The following is a 22,608-nucleotide window of genomic DNA, read 5'->3' on the forward strand; positions in this document are numbered from 1 at the left end:
ATATGAATTATAACGCTTCTATGATAATAATAGACAGGACTAGACTCACATTAACTCGGATTCTTATCTCGATGTTATATAGCCTATACTATGTCTCAAACGCTAATGCAAGGAGTATTAGCAATAACATACTTTTCCGGTTTAAAACATTATTTAAAAAAATTGACAACAATCTACGACGTCAGTTTTTATTAAAGCATTTGACATTTACGTTTTTTTTTTGCTCTGGTTGTTGTTCCTGTTTTTTTTTAACAGTAGATATAACTATCAAAGTAAGACTATTTACAAGTATGTATAGATAACACCATAAACTACACTAAATTCACAGACATTAAATAACATAGCCACATCATATGTCATGACCAATCATCCATATTAATTTAAATGTCAATGTAAGTGTCAATGTCGTGTACATTCATTTAAAAAGTTAAAATTTAAAAAAATAACCGTGGTTTTACGCGCGTACTGTCAATCCCGTGGGAATATCGGGAAAAAAGTATATATGTTAATTCATCTCAAGCTATCCATTTACCGATTCCAAAGTATTTGCGTTAAACAGGTACAAACACCCATACTAACTGTCCCATCGATAAAACTAGATGTGCCTCGCACTTTCACTCGAGTAACTTTCGATCCCGTGGGAATACCTGGATAAAAGATAGTCTATGTTGTAATCTGGATCTCCAGATAGTACATCCACTTAGTACCAAGTTTCAGTACAGTGGTTTTATGTGTGACAGATTAACAAACATCCACCCATACTAACAAACCTCTGCATTTAAATATTAGTAGAATTACAAATGCATAGATATATATTGCTGCCCAGCGTGGTGACTATGGGCAAAACACATGAGTTCACGCCATTTTTGGCGCGAACTTGTGGAGGTCTATGTCCAGCAGTGAACTGCGATAGGCTGAAGTGAGTGTGTGAGGTATATATTTTGACTTTCATTAATGCCAAAAAGAATGAATCCGCCAATGTCACGTACAATGTAGAAAACACGTAGAAGATTGATCGAAGGTCTTCAACTTAAAACTCATTTGAATACAAAATATATTATACTAAACTGTTCACGTTATACATAGACCGTAGAGGTCATTGAATACTGAAATACATTTACCGTTTTCTTATTTAATGGACAGTGAACGGAAAAACAATAAAGTCACGAGGCTTCGCTACAAAATAGTCACAGTACTTAAAAAGCCGTTAACGTTTCGAACGAACGCTTCTGACGCCGTAATACAGTAAACCATTAGGCAAACGAAAAAAAAAAACTGACTTCAATTTCATCGACAAGTAATACAACGTAAGTAGACGAACAAAATGAACAAACGCACTAGTCGTCACTACAATTTTCGAGGGTTCCCCTCGATTTCTCTGGGATGTTATCATCCGTGTCTAGTTTCCTTATCATGGTACCACCGCTAGGATATATCTCCTTCGGCCTTCCCAACAAAAAAAAAACAATCATCAGAATCGGTTCACCAATAACGAAATTATCCGCAAACACACATAAAAAAGATTTTAAGTTTAAAAATAGACCCGTTTATTGCTATCCCATTCACTCAAGCGTTTAATTTGATAAATTATTTAATTCATTCTTCAATGAAGAAAAGTTTTCTCCAATTTACTCAACGTTGTCGCCTATTAGTTAAAATCCACTCAATTCAATTAAAAAAAACTCAATTAAGGAATATAAAATATAAGAAATAAAAGTTATTAAAGTAATGAGTGTCCACATACCATTACAACCCGTCTTCTTAATAAACAACATAAGCTACTTTCGTACAATTACAAAAATCCACAACAATATTATTATTACAGGCAGAAGGCACAGACAGCTACGGTCAAAACTTTTTACTGAACAGTTAAGTATATCAACTCTTTCACTTATTTCCATAAAAAAATTAAAAAAAAAAACACCCCAATATTCTGACCAGTAATCACACCCATAATTGACGTCAAATAATGCCAACCAGTTTCTTAAGGTGTCATTAGAATTCGACGCAACACCAAAAAGCATTAAGTACCAAATATCGATCTTATTACATACACAATATACAATTTGTAAAAATATCTCGCTGATATCGTGACTAATGGGTTTCGACCGGAAGTTGACTGCTAGCAATGCAATGAACGCTCTCATTGTTTCTTGGTGTGAATATTTAATAAGATCGGGTCGCACTGAAAACGAACCATGATTAGATTTATAGTACAGACACTAAATTATGTGTGTTTAATTATAAAAAAAAGAAATACATATCAACCGGCTGTTATCCAAAGCACAGGCAACAAGTTCCCTACTAGCATATTTATTTCTTTCTTTATTTATGTATGAATTTATGCATTATTGTGTATTGATATCATTTTTATTTTATACTAGCTGTGCTGTGCCTTGGCTTCACTCGCGTGAAAAATTAAAATTATTTTAATATTGTACAGTAGTCTATAGCCAAGCCAGCCCTGCGGTCACCAACCCGCCTGCCCAGCGTGGTGACTATGGGCAAAACACATGAGTTCACACCATTTTTGGCGCGAAATTTTGGAGGCCTATGTCCAGCAGTGGACTGCGATAGGCTGAAGTGATGATGATGATGGTAGTCTATAGCCTTTTCGGTAGATGAACTTTTTAATACAAAAATAATTTTTCAATTCGAACCAGAAGTTTCTGAAATTAGCGCGTTCAAACTAACAAACTTTTCATCTTTATAATATTAATACTAGTAGCCCGGACAGACTTCGTTCTGTCAAAAATTTATAGTATTTTTTTTTTTTCTTTTAGTGTTAAAAGCTTCGGTGGCCCTTAAGGAACATACAAAAAATAAATTAGCCGAATTGGTCGAGCCATTCTCGAGTTATGCGCTTAGCAACATTCATCTTTATTTATATAGATTTTAAGTTATTTTTATTTTGTATATACTTTATTGGACGTTATAAGATTGACTTAATTGTAGATAAAGCTAAAATAAAAATAAAAATAATGATTTAGAAAAAACGAGCTGTCGTCAACAAGCTGTCAATCAGCTTTGAGTATGCCTTTTACTCAAAATATCATTCGATTTTCGCATAATTCTTTATATAGTAAAATAAAAACTGCGGTAAATGAAAGTCGTTGCGTTACTCCTCAGCGAGTCTCGACACGGGTTGAATAGGGTTTCTTTGTCCTGCTTTAATTAACCCGACCTTAATCGAATAAGGTTTCTTGTTCATCCCACGTAGGGTCAAACGGTTACTTCAATTTGTCACATTAAGCGTGTCACTAATAAACTTTCTTCATTTAATGCTGTTAATTGTTTTCCTTCCTATTTCTAGAACAATTTTGGTATATTTACTGATATTATATCTGAATTTGTTTAATCTTTTCCTAATTTGATGGGTCGCTTTGGTTTACTCTAGTAGGCACTTATTAAAATTTGTATTCCATACTAGCTGCCCGGACAGACTTCGTTCTGTCAAAAGTTAATAGTATTTTTTTTGGTATTAAAACCTTCCGTGGACCTTAAGGATTAAGTATACAAAAAAAATTAGCCGAATTGGTCGAGCCATTCTCGAGTTATGCGCTTAGCAACATTCACTTTTATTTAAATATAAGAAGACTATCTGACCAGTCGAATTTCATACCGACACATTCTTTTCCGTGCATATGTCGATTTTTGACGTGACAACGTCTCATAAACTGATGAACGCCGGCTACATGCACGGAAAAGGATGACTCGTTGTTCCGTTACGCTCATTGTTCCGTTGCGCTCATTGTACGCTTGCGTAGCATCTATCTTTCTTCCACTCGATTGGTTTATGCGTCCGAGGAGATGTTTTGTTATGACGTTGTCACGTTAAACTATCATCGTCCGTAAACCAACGTTACAACGTAACAACCAATTTTTAACCAAACTTTGTCCTGACAATATCGAACAATAAAAAATAATTATACTAAGTATTTAGTGCTGTCTTCTGGAAGTTATACTCGTACATATATTTCGACGGCTACTCTTATTTATGTATCTAGAATTCTAGATTAAAGACTTTACTAATGTTTCACCAACACGTCTTCATACCAAGATTCATCCAAAGCCTTTCTGCCATTCTGTCATTATTGAATGACAAATGTCCATACCAACTTTCGCACATACAATATTATTAAAATTTTAATCTGAAATCAATGAACTGAATATTTAAACATCAAACAAGAAGCCTCTGTCTGCTTTTTATCATATTGCATCGAAATACATGACCTATATATATTTTTTATTTGTATATTTCGCGATACCGGTGTAAGAGCGTTGAACCTGCTTTTGTTTATATTGAAAACAATGTATAGGCAGTTGAATGTGATGTGGCATCATGCCAACACGTATTACTATTACTGTTCAATTTTATATTAATTAGAAATATTTTTACTCTTTATTACGTATGACATGATGATTATTGGAGAGACGACAAATCTGTCTTAAGAATGTCGTACGACTGTAACGTCGGCATTAAAACTAAAAAAGGCGTTTATGTATTTATTTTCCTTACGAACACTTTTTCGTTATGTAAACTAAACATTTTTTTAACGTTTCATTTTTTAACTTTAATTAGGATACTTATTTCAATAAAGAAAATGATACAATTATATTTGTCATTACATTACATACAATCATACATCTACATACAATTATATGTTGTGTGGAAATTTAAACGATTGTAGATGCTGGATGCGTATTACTATCTATTCGTGTAGATCTACGTGTACATACATATATGTACATATATATTTTTTCTATTCAATTACCTTTCAAAATAATTTTTGAAACATCATTTTAAACAGTAATTTTTCATTGTGAATGTGAAGCCGACCGATATATGATGATATTCTGCTAAGAACAACTGATAAGAGTCTCAACAATTACTCTTTTAAACGTTTTATACTTATTTCTAATATATACAAATTCAAACGTTTATAAACATACTGGTCAACAGTTTTCGGCTCTATATTAACAGCGTCCATTAGTCATCGCGAACATAAAATCGATTTTCGTGCAAATTTAATTTTAGCATAACTCTTGAAAACAATTCGTGTTTTACAAATTTTTATACAAATCGTGATTCAAAATTACTATCGAGCAACGTTAACGGTAAAAATATCAGTCATATTCAATAAGATTATCAGCAATATTTACATAAATTAATACTTTATTTTCTTTGACCTTTTTTTAAACATAGATGTGATGAAAAAGCCTGTAATTATTAAGTATTGGGTATTATATTGTACACAAGACAAATTTATCCTATGACAGATATTTCATCTAATTTATCTCAACTAGGTACATTTCTAACTACAAACATTAAATCACAATAATGCTCTGTATTAAACGTCAATACTAGATACAAGCGAAACAATTCATTAGAGCACAAACAAATAAACGTCAATTAACTTTCGCTCCCAATGATTATACTCGTAGCGGTAAATAACTCTCGAAGTGACAGAGTCGCGTGCTAAATATTAGTTCATCTACGACGCGCCCAGCGCGGCCCTACTTACAAATCAGGTCAATTTACGTAGTATCCATTCAGTTTTAATTACACGTAATAAATAAATTGTGTCTTAACGGTCATTAGGATACAACCGTGCCTCCAGTACAAACAAGCCAATTTTATTAAGGTAATACACAGCTAGAAATATATAAGACAAAATCTGGAGCAGCTCGACTGGGGAAGTACCTCAACCTTCCAGAAAATCACAGTTAAACAGCACTAATAATCTCCAGTAGTGTTGTAAAAAAACAAAAAAAAAGACAAACGCACAGATTAAAAAAAATCTGCATGGCCTACATTTATATGCTTCGAAGGTAGAGCATGTTGCTGTGATCACCTGACCAACCCTTTGTCTAAACAATCTTTACGAATAATAATAATAAAAAAAACTATCTGTGCGGATGTTCTAACCACAAATCATAATTAAATCAAAAAAGTAATTCGATATTGGGTTAAAAGGCAAAGAAACTTCTTAAACCTTTACAAAGATCATTTATCTGAAAAATCCGTTAGTGTTAGTGTACGCAGTCGTGTAATAAATACGTGATTAAACTAAAAATATATTCAATTTTGTTTTGGTATACCTCTAGCGCTCATTAGGGCATTCGGAAATCCTTAACGTTTGCTTATCTGCAATCAAAAAATTCGCATATTTTCGAGCGCTATTAGCCGAACTGTGCAATAACCACGTGACCGGGTAAAGTTACCATAACAAATTAATTATAATAAAACGTGAAGTTTTGTTATATAAATAATTAAATGTTATATAAATAATGTTACTAATGTTATTAGCATTAACTTGGGTGTCTGACTTTGCAATAATGTTATGTTTTAGTTGTCATTTCGAAATTATCCTTCTTCTATATGGAGAAAAAGGCCTCTACCCAGCAGTGGGATATTACAGGCTGAATGCTTGCTTCTTGAAATTAAGAAATCTTAATTTTAACCCCCTTTTCTGATATTTCTTGTAGTTTTCGTTAAAATCAAAGAGAAAAAGAAAAAAAAAATTATATTTTCTCAAAAAGAATATATTTATTTGATTAATTATTTAACTTTCTCAAATCAGGCAAAATATGTACATGCAATTGAAAACCATTACTCTCGTTATATTGCAATTAGACAATACATATATTAACATTTTATGGGAATATTCTTTGATGGCTAATAGTTAAACAATCTTTATCGTTGCCAGCGACTGCGATTGTCCGATAAGGGCGATAATAGCGCAATAACTGAACAATTATTTCGCACGTGCTAGTCGGAGTTATTCGATTACTTCAAAAAATTATATGCCTTAAGCTTATTTACATAATATACGTAACTGTATTTGTTAGTGTATTTTATATACAAAGATCTTTGTTTTTTTTTTAACATGCACATTTTTCAATCGTCTATTATTCTATTAAATAGTACATAAATAATTTTTTTCTACAAGTATTCGTGATTTAAATTTCGATTGCTCTGCTTTCTGCTCCGGGGGTTGTGGGTTCGATTCCCACCTGGACCTAATATGGATGATCTTGATGTAATATATATATCTTCATCATCATCATTTCAGCCTATTACAGGCCACTGCTGGACATAGGCCTCCACAAATTCGCGCCAAATAATGGAGTGAACTCGTGTATTATTATAAGTATGTATATACAATATATTATTGTTATTATTATATTAATTTATTTTATATTCAATTACGATGAATCTTGGTATGTAGACAGCTGGGCATCCAGAATAACACATATATTTTCAATTTTTTTTCAGACATTTCTTCGTGATCTTACGTTAAGTGGCTAATTATAAAACCAAAACTTTCCAATATTAATATCAGTATTATAAGTTATTTAGTTTATGAGAAGATACCAATGGGAATGAACAGCAAATGTAACTCATTAGCTATTATATTTTATTAAATGTTTATTAGAGAAAAATATAGGTATTAGCGTGCTTCAGCTCGTAATGGTTAGCGTCCATTTCACGCGATATAACAAACGAGGGCAGATACTTTGTAATTTTATATTTAATTTTTATTTTCCGTTTACACGCACATAGAAGTATATTCTATTAATATAACGCTTTATGTTTTCTTAGTACATATTTCAATTATATTTAATTTGTATATTTATGTACTTCTAGCAATGGAAATTTACTTCTAAATGTAGGTACATAATTATCATAAATAAATAAATATCTACAACATACATATACGGTTGTCTGTTCCTAAGATAAGCAACTTAATGCTTGTGCTATAGGTAACAGCCGGCTGATATAGCTAAATACTTTTTTATAAATATACATACAAATACTATTATATATAAATATATAAATACAAATATTACATCCAGAGGCTAGACTCGGGCGGGAATCGAACTCACAACCCGCGGAGCAGAAAGCAGGGCCACTACAAACTGCGCCAACGAGCTAGTCAACTTAGTAAAGTACAAAGTCAGCAGCTTGTGTACGTGTATAAATGAATAAAGCAAATGTGAGTAATACTCTGTTAGTTAAATAATATTATTTCCTGTTTTTGCATTGTCAACATATAAAAGTTTCCTTATATATGTCATAAATAAACTTACGTCTTTATAATTTATACTAAGAATGAATAATAGCGTGAACAATATTTGCTAACATGAACTTTCATACATACCGCCAATACAATATGTTCCTTTAGTGTATATAATTTGTTAACCAAACGAAAACATTATTGTAAAATAAACAATATAACATTTCACAGACAGTATGCGTAAACAAATACAGAAACAAATAAAAAAAAATCTTACAATTCATTTGTTCATCAACTCATTGCTAAGTTTAATTATAAACTGTAAAATCAGCTGATCGTATCTTTAAAAGAAAAACACGTGCGAATAATACGAGATAAGCGTGAAAGTAAGTGAATATTAAGATCGTTTAAATCTAATTAAAAAGTAATAGGACGTGACGTCATGAGGAAACGCACCGTGCGGCGGGGAAGTCATCATTCCCATACCCACAAAACATATCCAGAAATAAAACCGCCACTCTTAAATGAACTCTCGCACGGACCGGACGCGCGTAAAGATGGAAGGGAAAGAGATCATATTAAAATAGTCAATCTAAAAACAGCTGTTGACGAAGTGGATGCGTTCAGCGTTGCCTTTCCGATGTCTTCTGATTTTTATTGTAGTCTGTAATTATTAGTAGGTTATTGTACTGTAATTATTCTAGACACTGTTGCGTGGAAATTTATCATTTTTAATTACTTTATGTAGTTCATCGCATATAGTATGTATCTATACAGATATATATATATATATACATATATAATATATATATATATAAGTATCCAGAAGTGGCAAATGCTGTGAAACAGAACATTATGACTTATAATAAATAACGGAACAGTAGAATATATAGCTAAGGAAACTGCAAATGACGTCCGGTATTTTAAAAAAAAAGAAAATAAGTAATTATTTAATATTTTTTACTCAACTGTTACATAAAAACTTAAAACTATGCATTTTTCGTCTAAAAAAGGAATTATATTTTTACGGAATTTAATAAATATAAAACTAACATTGAAAAATATTGCGTTTCCGTTTTATTATTGATAAAAAAAAAACTACATTATGAACTTTCTAAATTAAGTGCCCAATTTTTAGATTATGACTGGCTTTTTACTTTTTTTTTTGTCAAAGTCTTGAAGGATTCATTTTGTACGATATTATAAGAACAAAGACAGAATCGAGTAACATAAAAATCACATAAATGTTTCTAGCGACCAATAACTATAAAAGAGATGTAAATAAAGAAAGACGGCACATGTGTTCAATGAATGTGTCCACAAACGAATGTTTCATCTCTATTACACTTACAAATACGAGAGTATAGACACTTTTAAAAAATACATTTAAGGACTAAACTTCATAATTTTTAACGTAATAACGAATGACACGGATATAACTGTTATGGTATATTTTTATATACTTATTTACTTAAGATTTCACATTGTACACAAAATTGGATAAGTATAAATCTTAATATATATAAATCTCGTGTCACAATGTTTGTCCTCAATGGACTCTTAAACCACTTAACCGATTATAATAAAATTCGCACACCATGTGCAGTTCGATCCAACTTAAAAGATAGGCTATATTTTATTTTGATATATTATGTTATTATTATATTTCAGGAAAAAATAAGGTGATACGAAGTTCGCCAGGTCAGCTAGTAGGTTTATTAAAATTACAAATACATACCTAATAATAAGTAAAAATGTCATAAATAAACTGAAAGAAATGTAAATGTGTAACGTATGCGCAACTTCCAACCGAATGCACTAAATTGGATAATTCTTTTTTTTGTCTTCGTTATATTAAGAGCAAAATTTATAGAAAAAAAATCGAATCACGAAAAAAAAATCATGGCGGTACGAAGTTCGCTGGGTCATCTTGTTTTATTATAAAAATGTTGAACCATCGATGACAAATCAATCAGTACTGATTTCCGACGAACGGATGTAACTACTGACTGACTCATGCCATCATTATGCTAAATAGTATAGTTGCGACGGCCTGAGGAATCACGTTATTCGTGATACGCATTGAAATAATATTGACTGCGAGCTTATGAAACAGTTTTTCAACAAGTCGAGCTAAAATTGTTACTAGTCCTTACGCTTTTTAGATCATAGGTTGCCTGGGAGAGGTAGCTGTCTTAGCGATTAGGCTGCCTATTAATCGCATCTGATAAAAATTGATTATTATACACGATAATAGTCGTACGGGGGGGGTGGAAACCCAAATCATCCCCTTTCCCCGATTTTGTATAGAATAGCCAATTAATCAAACATACTATTAAGATCATTTCTTCCAGACAACAACATCATTTCTTAATTCATTACAGTACCAAAATACACAACAATACGACAAGTGGCGACCAGAGTATAGTAGAATATAATATACGTGGTAGAATATTCTAAAATGCTCAATAAATTTTCTCAATGTTAATCATTGTGCTAATTAGGAATATGACGGCCAGAAAAAGTATTAAAAGAACTTTGTTTATGCAAAAGAGTTGTTCACTAAGGAGGCGCTTTGCATACTTAACCTTAGTTCGAAGGGAAGTCCTTAACGCTATAAAAGTTTGTGATTGGCAGACAGACGAGGAAGTAATGTTCAATGGTAAAATGGTCTTGACCCCTTTATTGGTAGGAACTGAACTGTTACAGATAGTATAAGATTCATCATATTATAATAAAATTATATAATATTAAGAATTTGCAACGCAATTTGTCTAAATTTTTTTTCTGTGTGTTATCTGATGACTATTTACAGGGCTTACCGATTTTGATAATTCTTTTTTTGTTCGAAAGCTTGTGCTTGTCGTATGGTCTTATTTAAGAGTTGATCCATTTAAGAGTCAGTCCAAGTATCATTTTAAGCAAGATCAAACGTCAATAGAGAGTAGGTTTTGAGTTATTCGTAAATTCAATACTTTATATTATACTCTCCTTGACGATGTAAATTTAAGACTTTTTTGTTTTAGAACATACATAATTATGTTTTTCTATAATATTCGATAGAGTTTTGACCACATCCATCATTCTCCTTCGAGTCTCGTCCATCCTACACGAGATTGAAGAAATCGCCGGTGCCCCTCACAACTGAAAGCTTTCTCTTTCCATTTTGAACCGATTTCAAAAAAAGGAATTTCAAATTCTTTTCGTCATTCGACTGTATAATTTTTTTATCTAATTTATCACTTCAGAACTTTTGACTGGGTGGACCGATTTCGATGATTCTTTCTTTAATAGAAAGGTGGTGAATGTCATGTGGTCCAATTTAAATTTTATTAAGATCTGAGAAGTACTTTTTGAGTTATCGCTAATAATCTATTAAAATCGTGTATTTACTTGATTACAACCTACGTTGTATTGTACCACGTAACTTTTTATTGGGTGTACCGATTTTGATAATACTTGTTTTAGTCGAAAGCTGATGCTTGTCTTGTAGTCGCACTTAAATTTAATCGCGATCTGATAACAATTATTTCAGTAATGTTTGATAACGCGTATTTACTTGACTATTGTTTCCTCTACCTACGTTGCGTCTGGTCCATCTAATTAAAGCTATTTTTTCTCCGTTTGCAAGCAAACACAATTATAGCACAAAGAAAATAGTTTTAGTATGAAATCGGGATAATAAAATAAGATATAGCGTATTTTTTTTTTTTTTTTTTTTTGTTATATTACGTTTTATCAATATTATTCAGTTGAGGGTCAGCGCAATGGCGGACGCTAACGGGCGGACATCCGGTGATATCGAGCTTTTACCATGCCAGTTAGTCTATTTAGTGCACATTTAACTGTGCTAATTTTACTTAAGGACAATGAAAATTATATTTTTATTTACTATTCATTATATATCCCCGAAAATCACTCTGTGGCTGTACCAGTCCGTCATCAGGCCAATTATCAGCTACGGCGCAGTGGTTTGGTGGCCGAGAACCAAACTAATCACCGGCGAAGCAAAGCTACAACGACTTCAAAGGCTAGCTTGCATGGCGACTACGGGCTGCATGAGGACCACCCCGACTGCGGCCCTGGAAGCCCTACTGAACTTGCCGCCGCTGCATCTGTTTATCCAACAGGAGGCGGGAGCGGCCGCGGTAAGACTCAGGAAGCTAAACCTATGGAGAAACGTAAAAGTAACACATACAGGTATACTTGGAGTACTGGCGAACAGGGAACCGCTCATCGAAGCGGTCACCGACAGAATACCCAAACAGTACGTATTCGACAAAAAATATAGAATACAATTACATGAAGACCCAGGGGAAGGCATCAACCCCAGGGAGTTGAGAATCTTCACAGACGGGTCGAAAACATCAACAGGTACAGGTTCTGGGGTTTACTCAGAAGACCTGAATATCAACATGTCATCGCCATTGGGAATCCACAACACCGTCTTTCAGGCGGAATGTATGGGAATCATAATGGCTGTAACAGCGATCACGGCTAGAGAGGTACAGGGTTTTCCAATCCGTATTCTTTCCGATAGCAGATCGGTCCTGCAAGCCCTACAGAGCGACACCATGACATCGGGGCTAATATACGAGTGCCATCGAGCTCTGACGAAGGTAAGTGAAACAAACACCATTATCCTCCAATGGATAAAGGGCCACAGTGGATCGCGAGGCAACGACGCGGCTGACCGACTGGCGAGGAATGGATCGGAGATGAGGGTCTACGGACCCGAACCCATTCTACCCCTGCCTTTCGGATGGCTGCGCAGCCAGCTGCGACACAACACCAAGGTAATGCACCAAGAATATTGGACAAACCTAACCACCTGCAGGCAGACCAAGGAAGCTCTTCCGACGATCAACCCAGGATTGTCCCGCAAACTTCGCGGCTTTGGGAGAGCCCAGCTCCGACTACTGGTCGGGGCTGTTACCGGACATGCCTTGCTCAACAAACACTTACACAATTTAGGTGTTACAGACAGCCCCCTATGCAGAGCGTGCATGGAGGCAGAAGAAACGGCCACACACATCCTGCTGGAATGCGGTAGTGTGGCGAACTACAGGGCGACACACCTCGGGACACCGAGGTCGCTCCGGGAAGTCGTCGGCAACGCAAGGGGTCTGCTAGGCTTCCTCAAGGAGCTAGGCTGGCATGAATGAAGCCCCCAGCCTACCACGCAAAATAGGCGCACTAAGTCGTCGAGTTGCGGAGAATAGCCCGTTGAAAATCAAATCAAATCAAATCAATACTATTCATTATTATTGTTGCGTACCTTTTTAAAGCAAAGAGTGGAAATTGTAATGATACAAGCGGAAATGGTATATTGATGGTGTAGAGTTTACGTATACAGCATGCTTTTATTATAAGTATTGAATGTAAGTGGTCGGAATAATAAAGCCTACACAACACAACTTGTGAGCAATGTTATTAAGATGTAATCTTCTGGAAGGTTGAGGTACTTCCTCAGTCAGGCTGCTCTAGAATTCGAGCAAGACATTTCCTTCCGTGCCCTACCTATGATATAGCTAAGTAATGTGAGATAAAGCTGTATAATCAACAAAAAACCGTGGTTTGAAAATAGTGGCAAAGTTGACCCTTTTGCCTCTTTATGTTGCTAGTGTATATAAATAATGGCATTTATAACACAGAAGCGTAAATAAAGTTAAAAACTATTAAAATAATATTTAACATAAATTACAAGTGATTTATTGTGTAATTGAATTTACATGATATTTTATATTGTTTGATTCTTAAAATAAAACTTAATCGTAAATGGCTCTGGTGACCTCCTGGCCTTTCATTTAATAAAATTTATATGTATGGATCATCTAGCTGATAGCTGAGGTTACTATACAAAAACAAATATGACTCATTAAGACCATCTTAAGGGTAATAACTAATAAGTAAGAGTAAAGGTAAAATGCCAAAAACTTAAAATAAAAAAAAATATAAACAAAATACAGTCAATCGGGGTAACTTTGAAAGATCATTACTATATTTTTTTACCTAACTTTGACAATGTGAAATATGAGACACAAGAGTTAACTTAATATGTGCTCTCAGGTTGGTTTTCATACTCTCAAGTTATTGCAATTTGTTGGCAATTTGTTGTGTGTCAAAGTTACAACCCCTTTATGAGTAACTTTGGCACAGATCAGATTTTAAAATACACATATTAAAGGTTCTTCTTCTTCTTCTTGAGGGTTAATGGCTTTCAAAGTGCCAAATGATTACAGATGATTTCGCTAATGTCATGTAGAAACTATTAAAGGTGTATTATATTTTTACATATCTTGATAGTAACAAAACTGTTGAGCTATCAAAAAAGTTTACCACTGAAAAAAATATAAAAATTGCGCACCGAACTTTTAGCAGTTTTTGACATAAACTTTGTTTAAAAGCTTCTTTTTTGCAGAGAGTTCATTTAAGCAGTTTGTTAAGTAAACAAATTTTGTAAATGTAATGTTACACACTAAATGTGGACAACGTAAAAAATAAAAAATAATGTTGCGATTTGACTGTCCAAGTTACCTGGTCAATCAAAGTTACCCCGAGTGACTGTAAAGTTAAATGGCAAAACTATGTACAAATAAAATAATGTGTTGTCATTTATTTATCTCTATTGGAAAAATATTATTGAACTGTAGAAAAAATGGGCCTAATAATCAAAACCTTTTATACCATCTTATTATTACCAGTTTTCAACACACAGTTTTTTTTTTTTTATAATAAGAATGGGGGCAAACGAGCAAACGAAGCCATCTGATTTTTAACGGCTACCGTTGCCCATGGACATCTGCAAGATAAGAGGAGTTGCAGGTGCGTTGCCGGCCTTGTTTACAGTTTTAAAAAGAATAATAATTGCATAGAAACATAATTTGAGAAAAAAAATATGCTTTATATTTTACTAAGTGTAAGTACCACTCTGCCATTATATAATATGGGATACTGATAAATGCAACTTTAGAACACCTTTTTACAATTTTTTAAAAAACTGCCCATATATAAATTAGAAAAACATCATCATCATCATCGTTTCAGCCTGTCGCAGTCCACTGCTGGACATAGGCCTCCATAAGTTCACTCCGTTCTCTCCCTCTGTGCCAAAAATGGCGTGAACTCATGTGTGTTGCCCATAGTCACCACGCTGGGCAGGCGGGTTGGTGAACGCAGTGCTGGTTTTGTCGCACTAAAGACTCTGCTACCCGTCTTCAGCTTGTGTATTTCAAAGCCAGCAGTCGGATGGTTATCCCGCCATCTGTCGGCTTTATAAGTTCCAAGGTGGTAGTGGACCTGTGTTATCCCTTAGTCGCCTCTTACGACAGCCATGGGAAGAAAGGGGGTGGCTATATTCTTTACTGCCATAGTTCCATTAAGTCATTTAACATAAAAGACATAATAAATAAATTTGGTAATAGCTAGTGTTCAGAAAAAAATATTGCTTCGGTATTCAAAGAATAAAAAGGTATAAAATATAAATGCACATTAGTAAAATTTCGTAATGGTTTTTGATCACAAACAAAAAAAAAAATTCCATTACATATAAAATACAGTGGAATTGAGAACCTTAGTGTTTAAATTTTTTCACAAATTTTTAAATCTATTTCATACCATAACTTAAGATTTAAATAATCATTCAATCAAACAAGTATTCCGAAAATTATACTATGATAATAAACATAATTTATTTTAATCAACATTTCAATGAAATACAAAATTTAATACAATAAAATTATTTATTATTTTGTGTCTTATATTTTTAATATATAACTTTAAAGGATTTTTAACTGTTCGATTTTTTCAGTCCGGAATAAACGCTATAATATGTTTTCTACTAAATAAATTAATTGTAAAATTTTATTTAGTCTAATAACTTTGTTATTAATGGTTAAAAATACATATAATTCTTGATTTAAATTTAACAGTACATTAAAATTAAAGTATTTAATATAAGTTAAAAAATCGATAAATGCAAACTTACGTATTTCTTGAGCATCTGCGCTATCCTTTGTCAGGGCTAATAAAATTAAGTAAAACACAAGCCAGCACAAAACACTTAAACGACTACACACAAACATTTTATCACTAAAAGTCTTTTGTGACATTTTACACCTACATAAATAAATTTGTTTTCAAACTAAAGGATTACACATGTTAAGGAAGAAAACAAATACGATATTACTTTTACCGACAAAACACTACAAACAGATATGACATGACGCCGACCACTGGCGTACTGGAAAATTGACAATAAAAGACTGACGTTTGATACGAAATTTAGTGATTTGACATAAAGGGAAACGTCTAGGAACTGTCATTTTAATGTCGACAGACTAAAATTATTGAAAATCTCGTCGTTTTTTAAAATCTTTGAAAAATAATTCAAATATTTTAAAGCCTATTATTTTTTTTTTCAATATATAAACATGTTAACCATGAGTTTGAGACAAAAAAAAACGAGTGTGCTTGCACACGATTGAAGTAAAACTCACGAAACGTAACTCTCTCTCTTTCTATTTTCACTAACTTATACATATCTCCCTTTCAACTTCCGTTCGTGTCATCCGATCACACTATTCTTAACGCTCTCGTCACGCATTAGTTTACTAGCCAAGTCAAGCGTACGTAGAGAAGTTTTACTTTAAAAATCATGTACATTACCAATTAATAAACTGCAACTTTTAGATTTATCACCAACCCGCCTGCCCAGCGTAGTGATTATGGGCAAAACACATGAGTGCGCGCCATTTCTTGGCGTGAACTTGTGGAGGCCTATGTCCACAGTAAACTGTGATAGGCTGAAGTGATGATGATGATGAACTTTTTGATTCATGTACCTTCATGGCCCATGTGTTTAATGAAAATAACACAAATATTGATAAATATCTCATAGGGGGCCCTTTTTTATGTAACTAGATCGACAAACAAGTGTACGGCTCATCTGATGGTAAGCGATTACCATAGTTTATAGACGTCTGCAACACCAGAAGCATCGCAAACGCGATACCGACCCCATCCTCAGTTTCCCCTAGGAACTCTAATCACCTTAATCAACATAGGAACACAACACTGCTTGAAAACAATGTTATTTAGCTGTGATCTTCTGTAAGGTCGAAGACCCCAGTTCCATATTTTGAGCAGGAAATTTCCTACTGTGCCCTACCTCCGTTAAATCCCGCCAAGACCACATTAATTAATTCATGTAGTAAATTTATTAAAAAGGTAAGCTAATTCTACATAAATCCCTTCTCTTCTTCTTCTTTTATCTCAGTTTGATTGTAACTAAAACTTATCTCACACACCCTATGAAAAGAATCTCATAAACTTAAACTTCATAAAAATACGAAAGAGGAGAAAACTAAATTCTCGTAACTAAGTTATGAGAGGCTATGAGATCTGTTATAAATTATAATGCATTTGTCCATGTTTATATTTGGTTTTTATCAAAGTTTTGATTACGTTTAGATTTTTTCCACATGGCACTATTTCAAAAATTTTGGTTAGTACTTTTACAGAATGGCCAAAATACCCTTGGAATCTTATTAGTCCATAAATCTGACAGTAAGCAGAAGGAAAGACTACAATACACTGCATAGTGCACCACATTATAATCGAAAGTTAATATACATATTTTTGTTGAAGGGGAATGCAGATGGGGAGGCAAGGGAACATGCTATCGTTGGTGAGAAATTCGGATTCCTATACGACACGAAAAATGATATAATCTGAATTCTTAACTATCTGCCACATTAATGCGCATTGATATATTTTTATGCTACTTTAACTTTATTGCAATCAGCAATATAGTATAAGTGAATTATCTATGATGTAGACGTCAAGTATTATCATCTATGATTATCATCTATCAATATTATCAAAATGTATTTTGAATATTTAAAATAGAAAAAAACTTTATTTCGTCTTATTAAATCTTCTATCTAAACAATATAATTTGTATGTCGTTATTGTGCTTGTCGCTTCGGCTGTTACTTGTTACTATGACTTACTTAGGTTTTTCCCTAGTATCTTTCTGATTTTGATATGATGATAAAACATTCACAATAAATACTTATGTGTTATGACTAATATTCACGCTGGCATTTAGCCTTTACGTTTTATAGTTGAGTATTTGGCCATAAATATTGTTAATGAAATGGATAATTTTCCAAATTTTCAAACTATTTCTTGGTGAGTTTTATATTATTTGTTGCAGAATTTGTGAAGTCATATGCACCACAGTCGTTTAATTTAAAATAGTAATTGTGTTTGCTCGTTAACAACTTCGATTCCAAAAAATTATGAATTAAATACACATTAAGGACATATAAAATATACATATAAACTATAAATTATGAAAATTATATTAAGGACACATAAAAAACTACCCGTCAGATCACAATCAAATTTAAATGAGATTCCATGACAAACTCCAGCTTTCGATTAACAAAAGTAAGAGCTGAAAAGCTAACATACATTAAAAAAGCAGTTGAATTGAGAACCTTCTCCTTTTTTAAGTCCGTTAAAATAAAATTAATTGCTCCTAATCATGATTAATTACCTACCTAAACAAAAACTTGAATTTTTTTTAACCCTCACAAAGAACATCAAATATGTATTATATGTTAAAAAAGGTATTTAATACTCAAATGATATGTATGTTTTTTTTTGTGTCGTAGGTGTAAACAATATTGGGAATTATCTAACACGACAGAGCAGGATAAGATATTGCATCAACAATGTACAACCTTAACAAAATTGAAATTATCTGATGATATCAATGAAGTCATCAAAATGAGCAAAGCCTTTCCAATAGCATTTCTGATACAAACTGTTAGGTGGGTATTTACATTTTATGTGTGTTCGTCTACACTGTTAAATTCTTTTTATACAGCTAGGTTGGCAAACACAGCCTACGTAAGCAGGTAACCATAGCTTATAGATGCCTGCAACACTGAGGCATCTCAAGTTGGTTAGTGACCTTACTCCTCACCCTTCCCAAAAGCTTTGGTCACCTTATTCACCACAGGAGCAACTGTAGTCTTCTGTAAGATAGAGTGACTTCCCTAGACTGCCTCAGATATTAACCAGAAAATACCCTACTGTGCCCTTCCTCAGAAAGTAAACTATAGTAATAATGTGACAGTTATACTATAATAATAAGTGATGATGATAATGATGATGATGATAGTAATAATTAGAGATGCCACGAATATTCGGCAATTATTCGGTATTCGGCTATTCGGCCCCTTTTTTTCGCTATTCGGTATTCGGCCGAATATGGTTAACCATTTGGCCGAATACCGAATAGCAATTTTTTTATTTCCTACTAACTGTTTTTCCGCGATTCGCGTAAGTTATAGCCCATGTCCTTTCGAAGGCAATAGAGTATCTGTGTACCAAATTTCATTTAAATCGATTCAGTCGTTTGGGCGTGAAATCGTGATAAACAGATTTACTTCCTTATTTATGATAAAATACAGTGAGGATTACCAAATAAATTATGAAAAAACTCAAAATATTACTCACAAAGATATTTATTTAACCAAAAAAGAACTAAGAAATTAATATTTGAAATCTACCAGTGGTAAGAAACAAACACAACAAACAAACTGCCAGTTTGTTGTCATCACTATAAATTTCATAATAGTTCCAAATAGGCGATTTCTTATTAAATTGATTCATTTTGCTTTTCTCGAACAAACGGTGATATTTCTTATGGTAATCAATCACATTAAATGGTATATTTTAGTATACAGTACGTACGATGTACCAACGATCATCAAATAAAGCAGGTTGTGACGCGACCGTGACCTAATCACAAATGAAATTATGAAACAAAACCGCCCGCGCCTACCAAACGTATTAGGTACTCCAGCGATGCAAGTTTAAACTCGTACGGTGACGAATTGTGTCTTATCGCCCGCGAAAAGAACTAAGTGTGGCCGAATATTCGGCTGCCGAATGTTCGGCGCTTCGGCCAAGAGCCTCGCCGAACATTCGGTATTCGGTATTCGGCCAAATTACTATTCGTGGCATCTCTAGTAATAATACTATATACCTCAATTGTAATATTTTCTGACAAGTGCTTTTTGAGTTATCCCTCATAATGTCTATTTACTTGACTATTTTTCGTCTAAGTTGTATTTCTTGTCGATGTAATTGTAGTCAGTTTTTTTTTTTTTCGTTTATGAGCAAACACAATTTTCGTTTTGTTTTTTGGAAGTAAAACTTCTTTACGCACGCTTGACTTGGGGAGTAAACTGGTGAATGCGTGAAGAGAGCGTTACGAAAAGTGTGACAGGGCAAGGCGAACGAAAGTTAAGAGGGAGATATAAGTTGGTGAAAATAGAGAGAGAGAGTTACGTTTCACAAGTTTTTCTTCAGTCGTGTGGTCTAAAGCACATTCGTTTTTTTTAAACTATACATTGCTCTATTTTCAGGTCTTGGTTTGTGGATGATATCAAAACGTCAGCGAGATATCGACGTTTGGATATTTTTGGAGAGAATCATTTCTTAATAATGATATGTTAAATCACGTCACTGGTATAAACTAAGCAGATATAAAGCTATACGCTTCTAACGTTGTTGGTGAGTAAACGAATAAAAGAGTGTAAGATTATGTTTTTCGCTTTTCTTTTTATTTAGTACTAGCTCTGATAATATTTACAAGAAACTATTTATTGTGTTTTTAAATTTAATTTCAGATATGTTTCAAAAATCTAATGAAGGGACTGCAACAAGAGCAAAAATGTTTCTTAAAAGTGGAAAAAATCCTAAAAGTAAGTTAATGTAATCAAAGTTTTTATAAATAAAACTTACACATTTAAATCTTGCATGGTACAGATAGAGGACCACTCGTCCGAAATATGTTGTTAATATCGTCTGTTTTACTGAAGTTATTGCTATGAAAAAGTATTGTTTGCTAAGCTTGTATTATATTACATTATTTTATATTACAAAATATTATTACTAAGTTGCTTTCCTAAGCTGTGTGGCTACAGTAGTAAAGAATATAGCCACCCCCACTCTTCCCCTGGGTGTCGTAAGAGGCGCCTAAGGGATAACTCACCTTGGAACTTATAAAGCCAACCGATTGCAGGATAGCCATCCAACTGCTGGCTTTGAAATACACAGGCTGAAGACGTGCAGCAGCGTTCTTTGGTGCGACAAAGCCAGCCCTGCGGTCACCAACCTGCCTGCCCAGCGTGGTGACTATGGGCAACACACATGAGTTCACGCCATTTTTGATGCGAACTTGTGGAGGCTTATGTTTAGCAGTGGACTGGTCGAAGTGAAGTTGCTTTCCTTAGGAATAGATCACCAAGTTTATGTTATAGATATTTATTTATTTATATAGAGTTACTCTGAAATTTCTATCTCCAAATTATTTCTCCAAAATATGTTGCGGTAGTGAGATGTATACCTCAAACCAGCAGTAACTATTCACATTTTTAGGTGGTATAAACGTGTACATGGAGAACAGGGAACCGTCTGCTCGTTTAACAGAAGAGCACAAGGGCAAGCTGAAGGTCTTGACGTACCCCGTGGGATAGCAACGCTCATCCGGGAAATGAGTTTTGGTAAGTTATTTTGAAGTAAATCTTTACGTACGCTTGACTTGGGGAGTAAGCTGGTGAATGCGTGACGAGAGCGTTACGAAAAGTGTGATCGGGCGGAAGATAGAAAGAGTTACGTTTCGTAAGTTTTACTTCAGTCGTGTGGTCTCAAACGCACTCGTATTTTTTATGCTAAGAAAGTGGCAAACAAGCGTTCGGCCCACCTGCCGGTAAGCGATTACTACCCCCGATCATTACCCCTACTCACCTGTCCTGTGGCAATAACAGTGCTTGAAAGCAATAGTATTATTCCGTTTTGTTATTTCAGGTATGACTAATTACACACATCAGGTGATCCAGCAGCTGCGTGTTTCACCCAAGTGTCGGAGTTACACAACGCGCACATCAACCCGCAGTGAGCGCGGACCACGTCGCGGGACGCAGCGGTCTGAAGACGCTCTCCGAGCACTGTCTCGCTCTCACTGCGTACGAGTGAGCGAGATAGATAGAGAGATTTTACAATTACATAGACAAGTAGTAGACGCAAAATAGTTAAGTAAATCTGTAATAAACGATCAAATTTAAATGGGACCACATGGCAACATCAACATCAGCTTTCGATTAAAACAAAAAGTAAAATAAAAAATAAACTTAAATCATCAAAATTATTTATGAAGAACAAAATGCTACTGCACTATAGTGGATAATATATCTCACTGCGTTATAGACGATCGATAGTGCGAACCGAAGTAGTTTTAGTAAATGCCATAGATGGCGTCGCGAGTACGCACAGTCACATAATTACGCGTCGTCAAAGATTACAAAAAAAGTAGTCGTTATGTCTCGATCAAATTTAAATGAGACTACAAGACAAGTATCAGCTTTCGATTAAAATAAGAATCATCAGAATCGGTATACACGGTGAAAAGTTATGCGATATAATACAACGTAGGTCGACGAAAAATAGTCAAGCAAATAGGCATTATTACATGTAACTCAAAAAATACTTGTTAGATATTAATTAA

The 22,608-nt window shown here is 33.9% G+C and overlaps 1 protein-coding gene and 1 long non-coding RNA gene across 2 annotated transcripts in view; one reads left to right on the top strand and one right to left on the bottom strand.

Moving 5' to 3' along the window:
- The window catches only part of LOC123665210 (disintegrin and metalloproteinase domain-containing protein 22), a 91,258-nt gene extending 74,976 nt beyond the window's left edge, over positions 1-16,282 (bottom strand). Inside the window, exon 1 of the mRNA XM_045599547.1 lies at positions 16,009-16,282. Within this exon, the coding sequence (XP_045455503.1) occupies positions 16,009-16,132 (124 nt within the window). The 5' untranslated portion in view covers positions 16,133-16,282. The remainder of the gene's footprint in view (positions 1-16,008) is intronic.
- Positions 16,283-18,798: 2,516 nt separating this feature from the next.
- LOC123665206 lies at positions 18,799-22,164 on the top strand. The gene is made up of 5 exons (XR_006745006.1): positions 18,799-18,862; positions 20,468-20,615; positions 20,732-20,806; positions 21,483-21,607; positions 21,912-22,164. It is a non-coding gene; the product is annotated as an uncharacterized LOC123665206 (long non-coding RNA).
- Positions 22,165-22,608: the final 444 nt, after the last annotated feature.

Source organism: Melitaea cinxia, chromosome 23, assembly GCF_905220565.1.
Source record: "Melitaea cinxia chromosome 23, ilMelCinx1.1, whole genome shotgun sequence".
Classification (NCBI taxonomy): Eukaryota; Metazoa; Arthropoda; class Insecta; order Lepidoptera; family Nymphalidae; genus Melitaea; species Melitaea cinxia.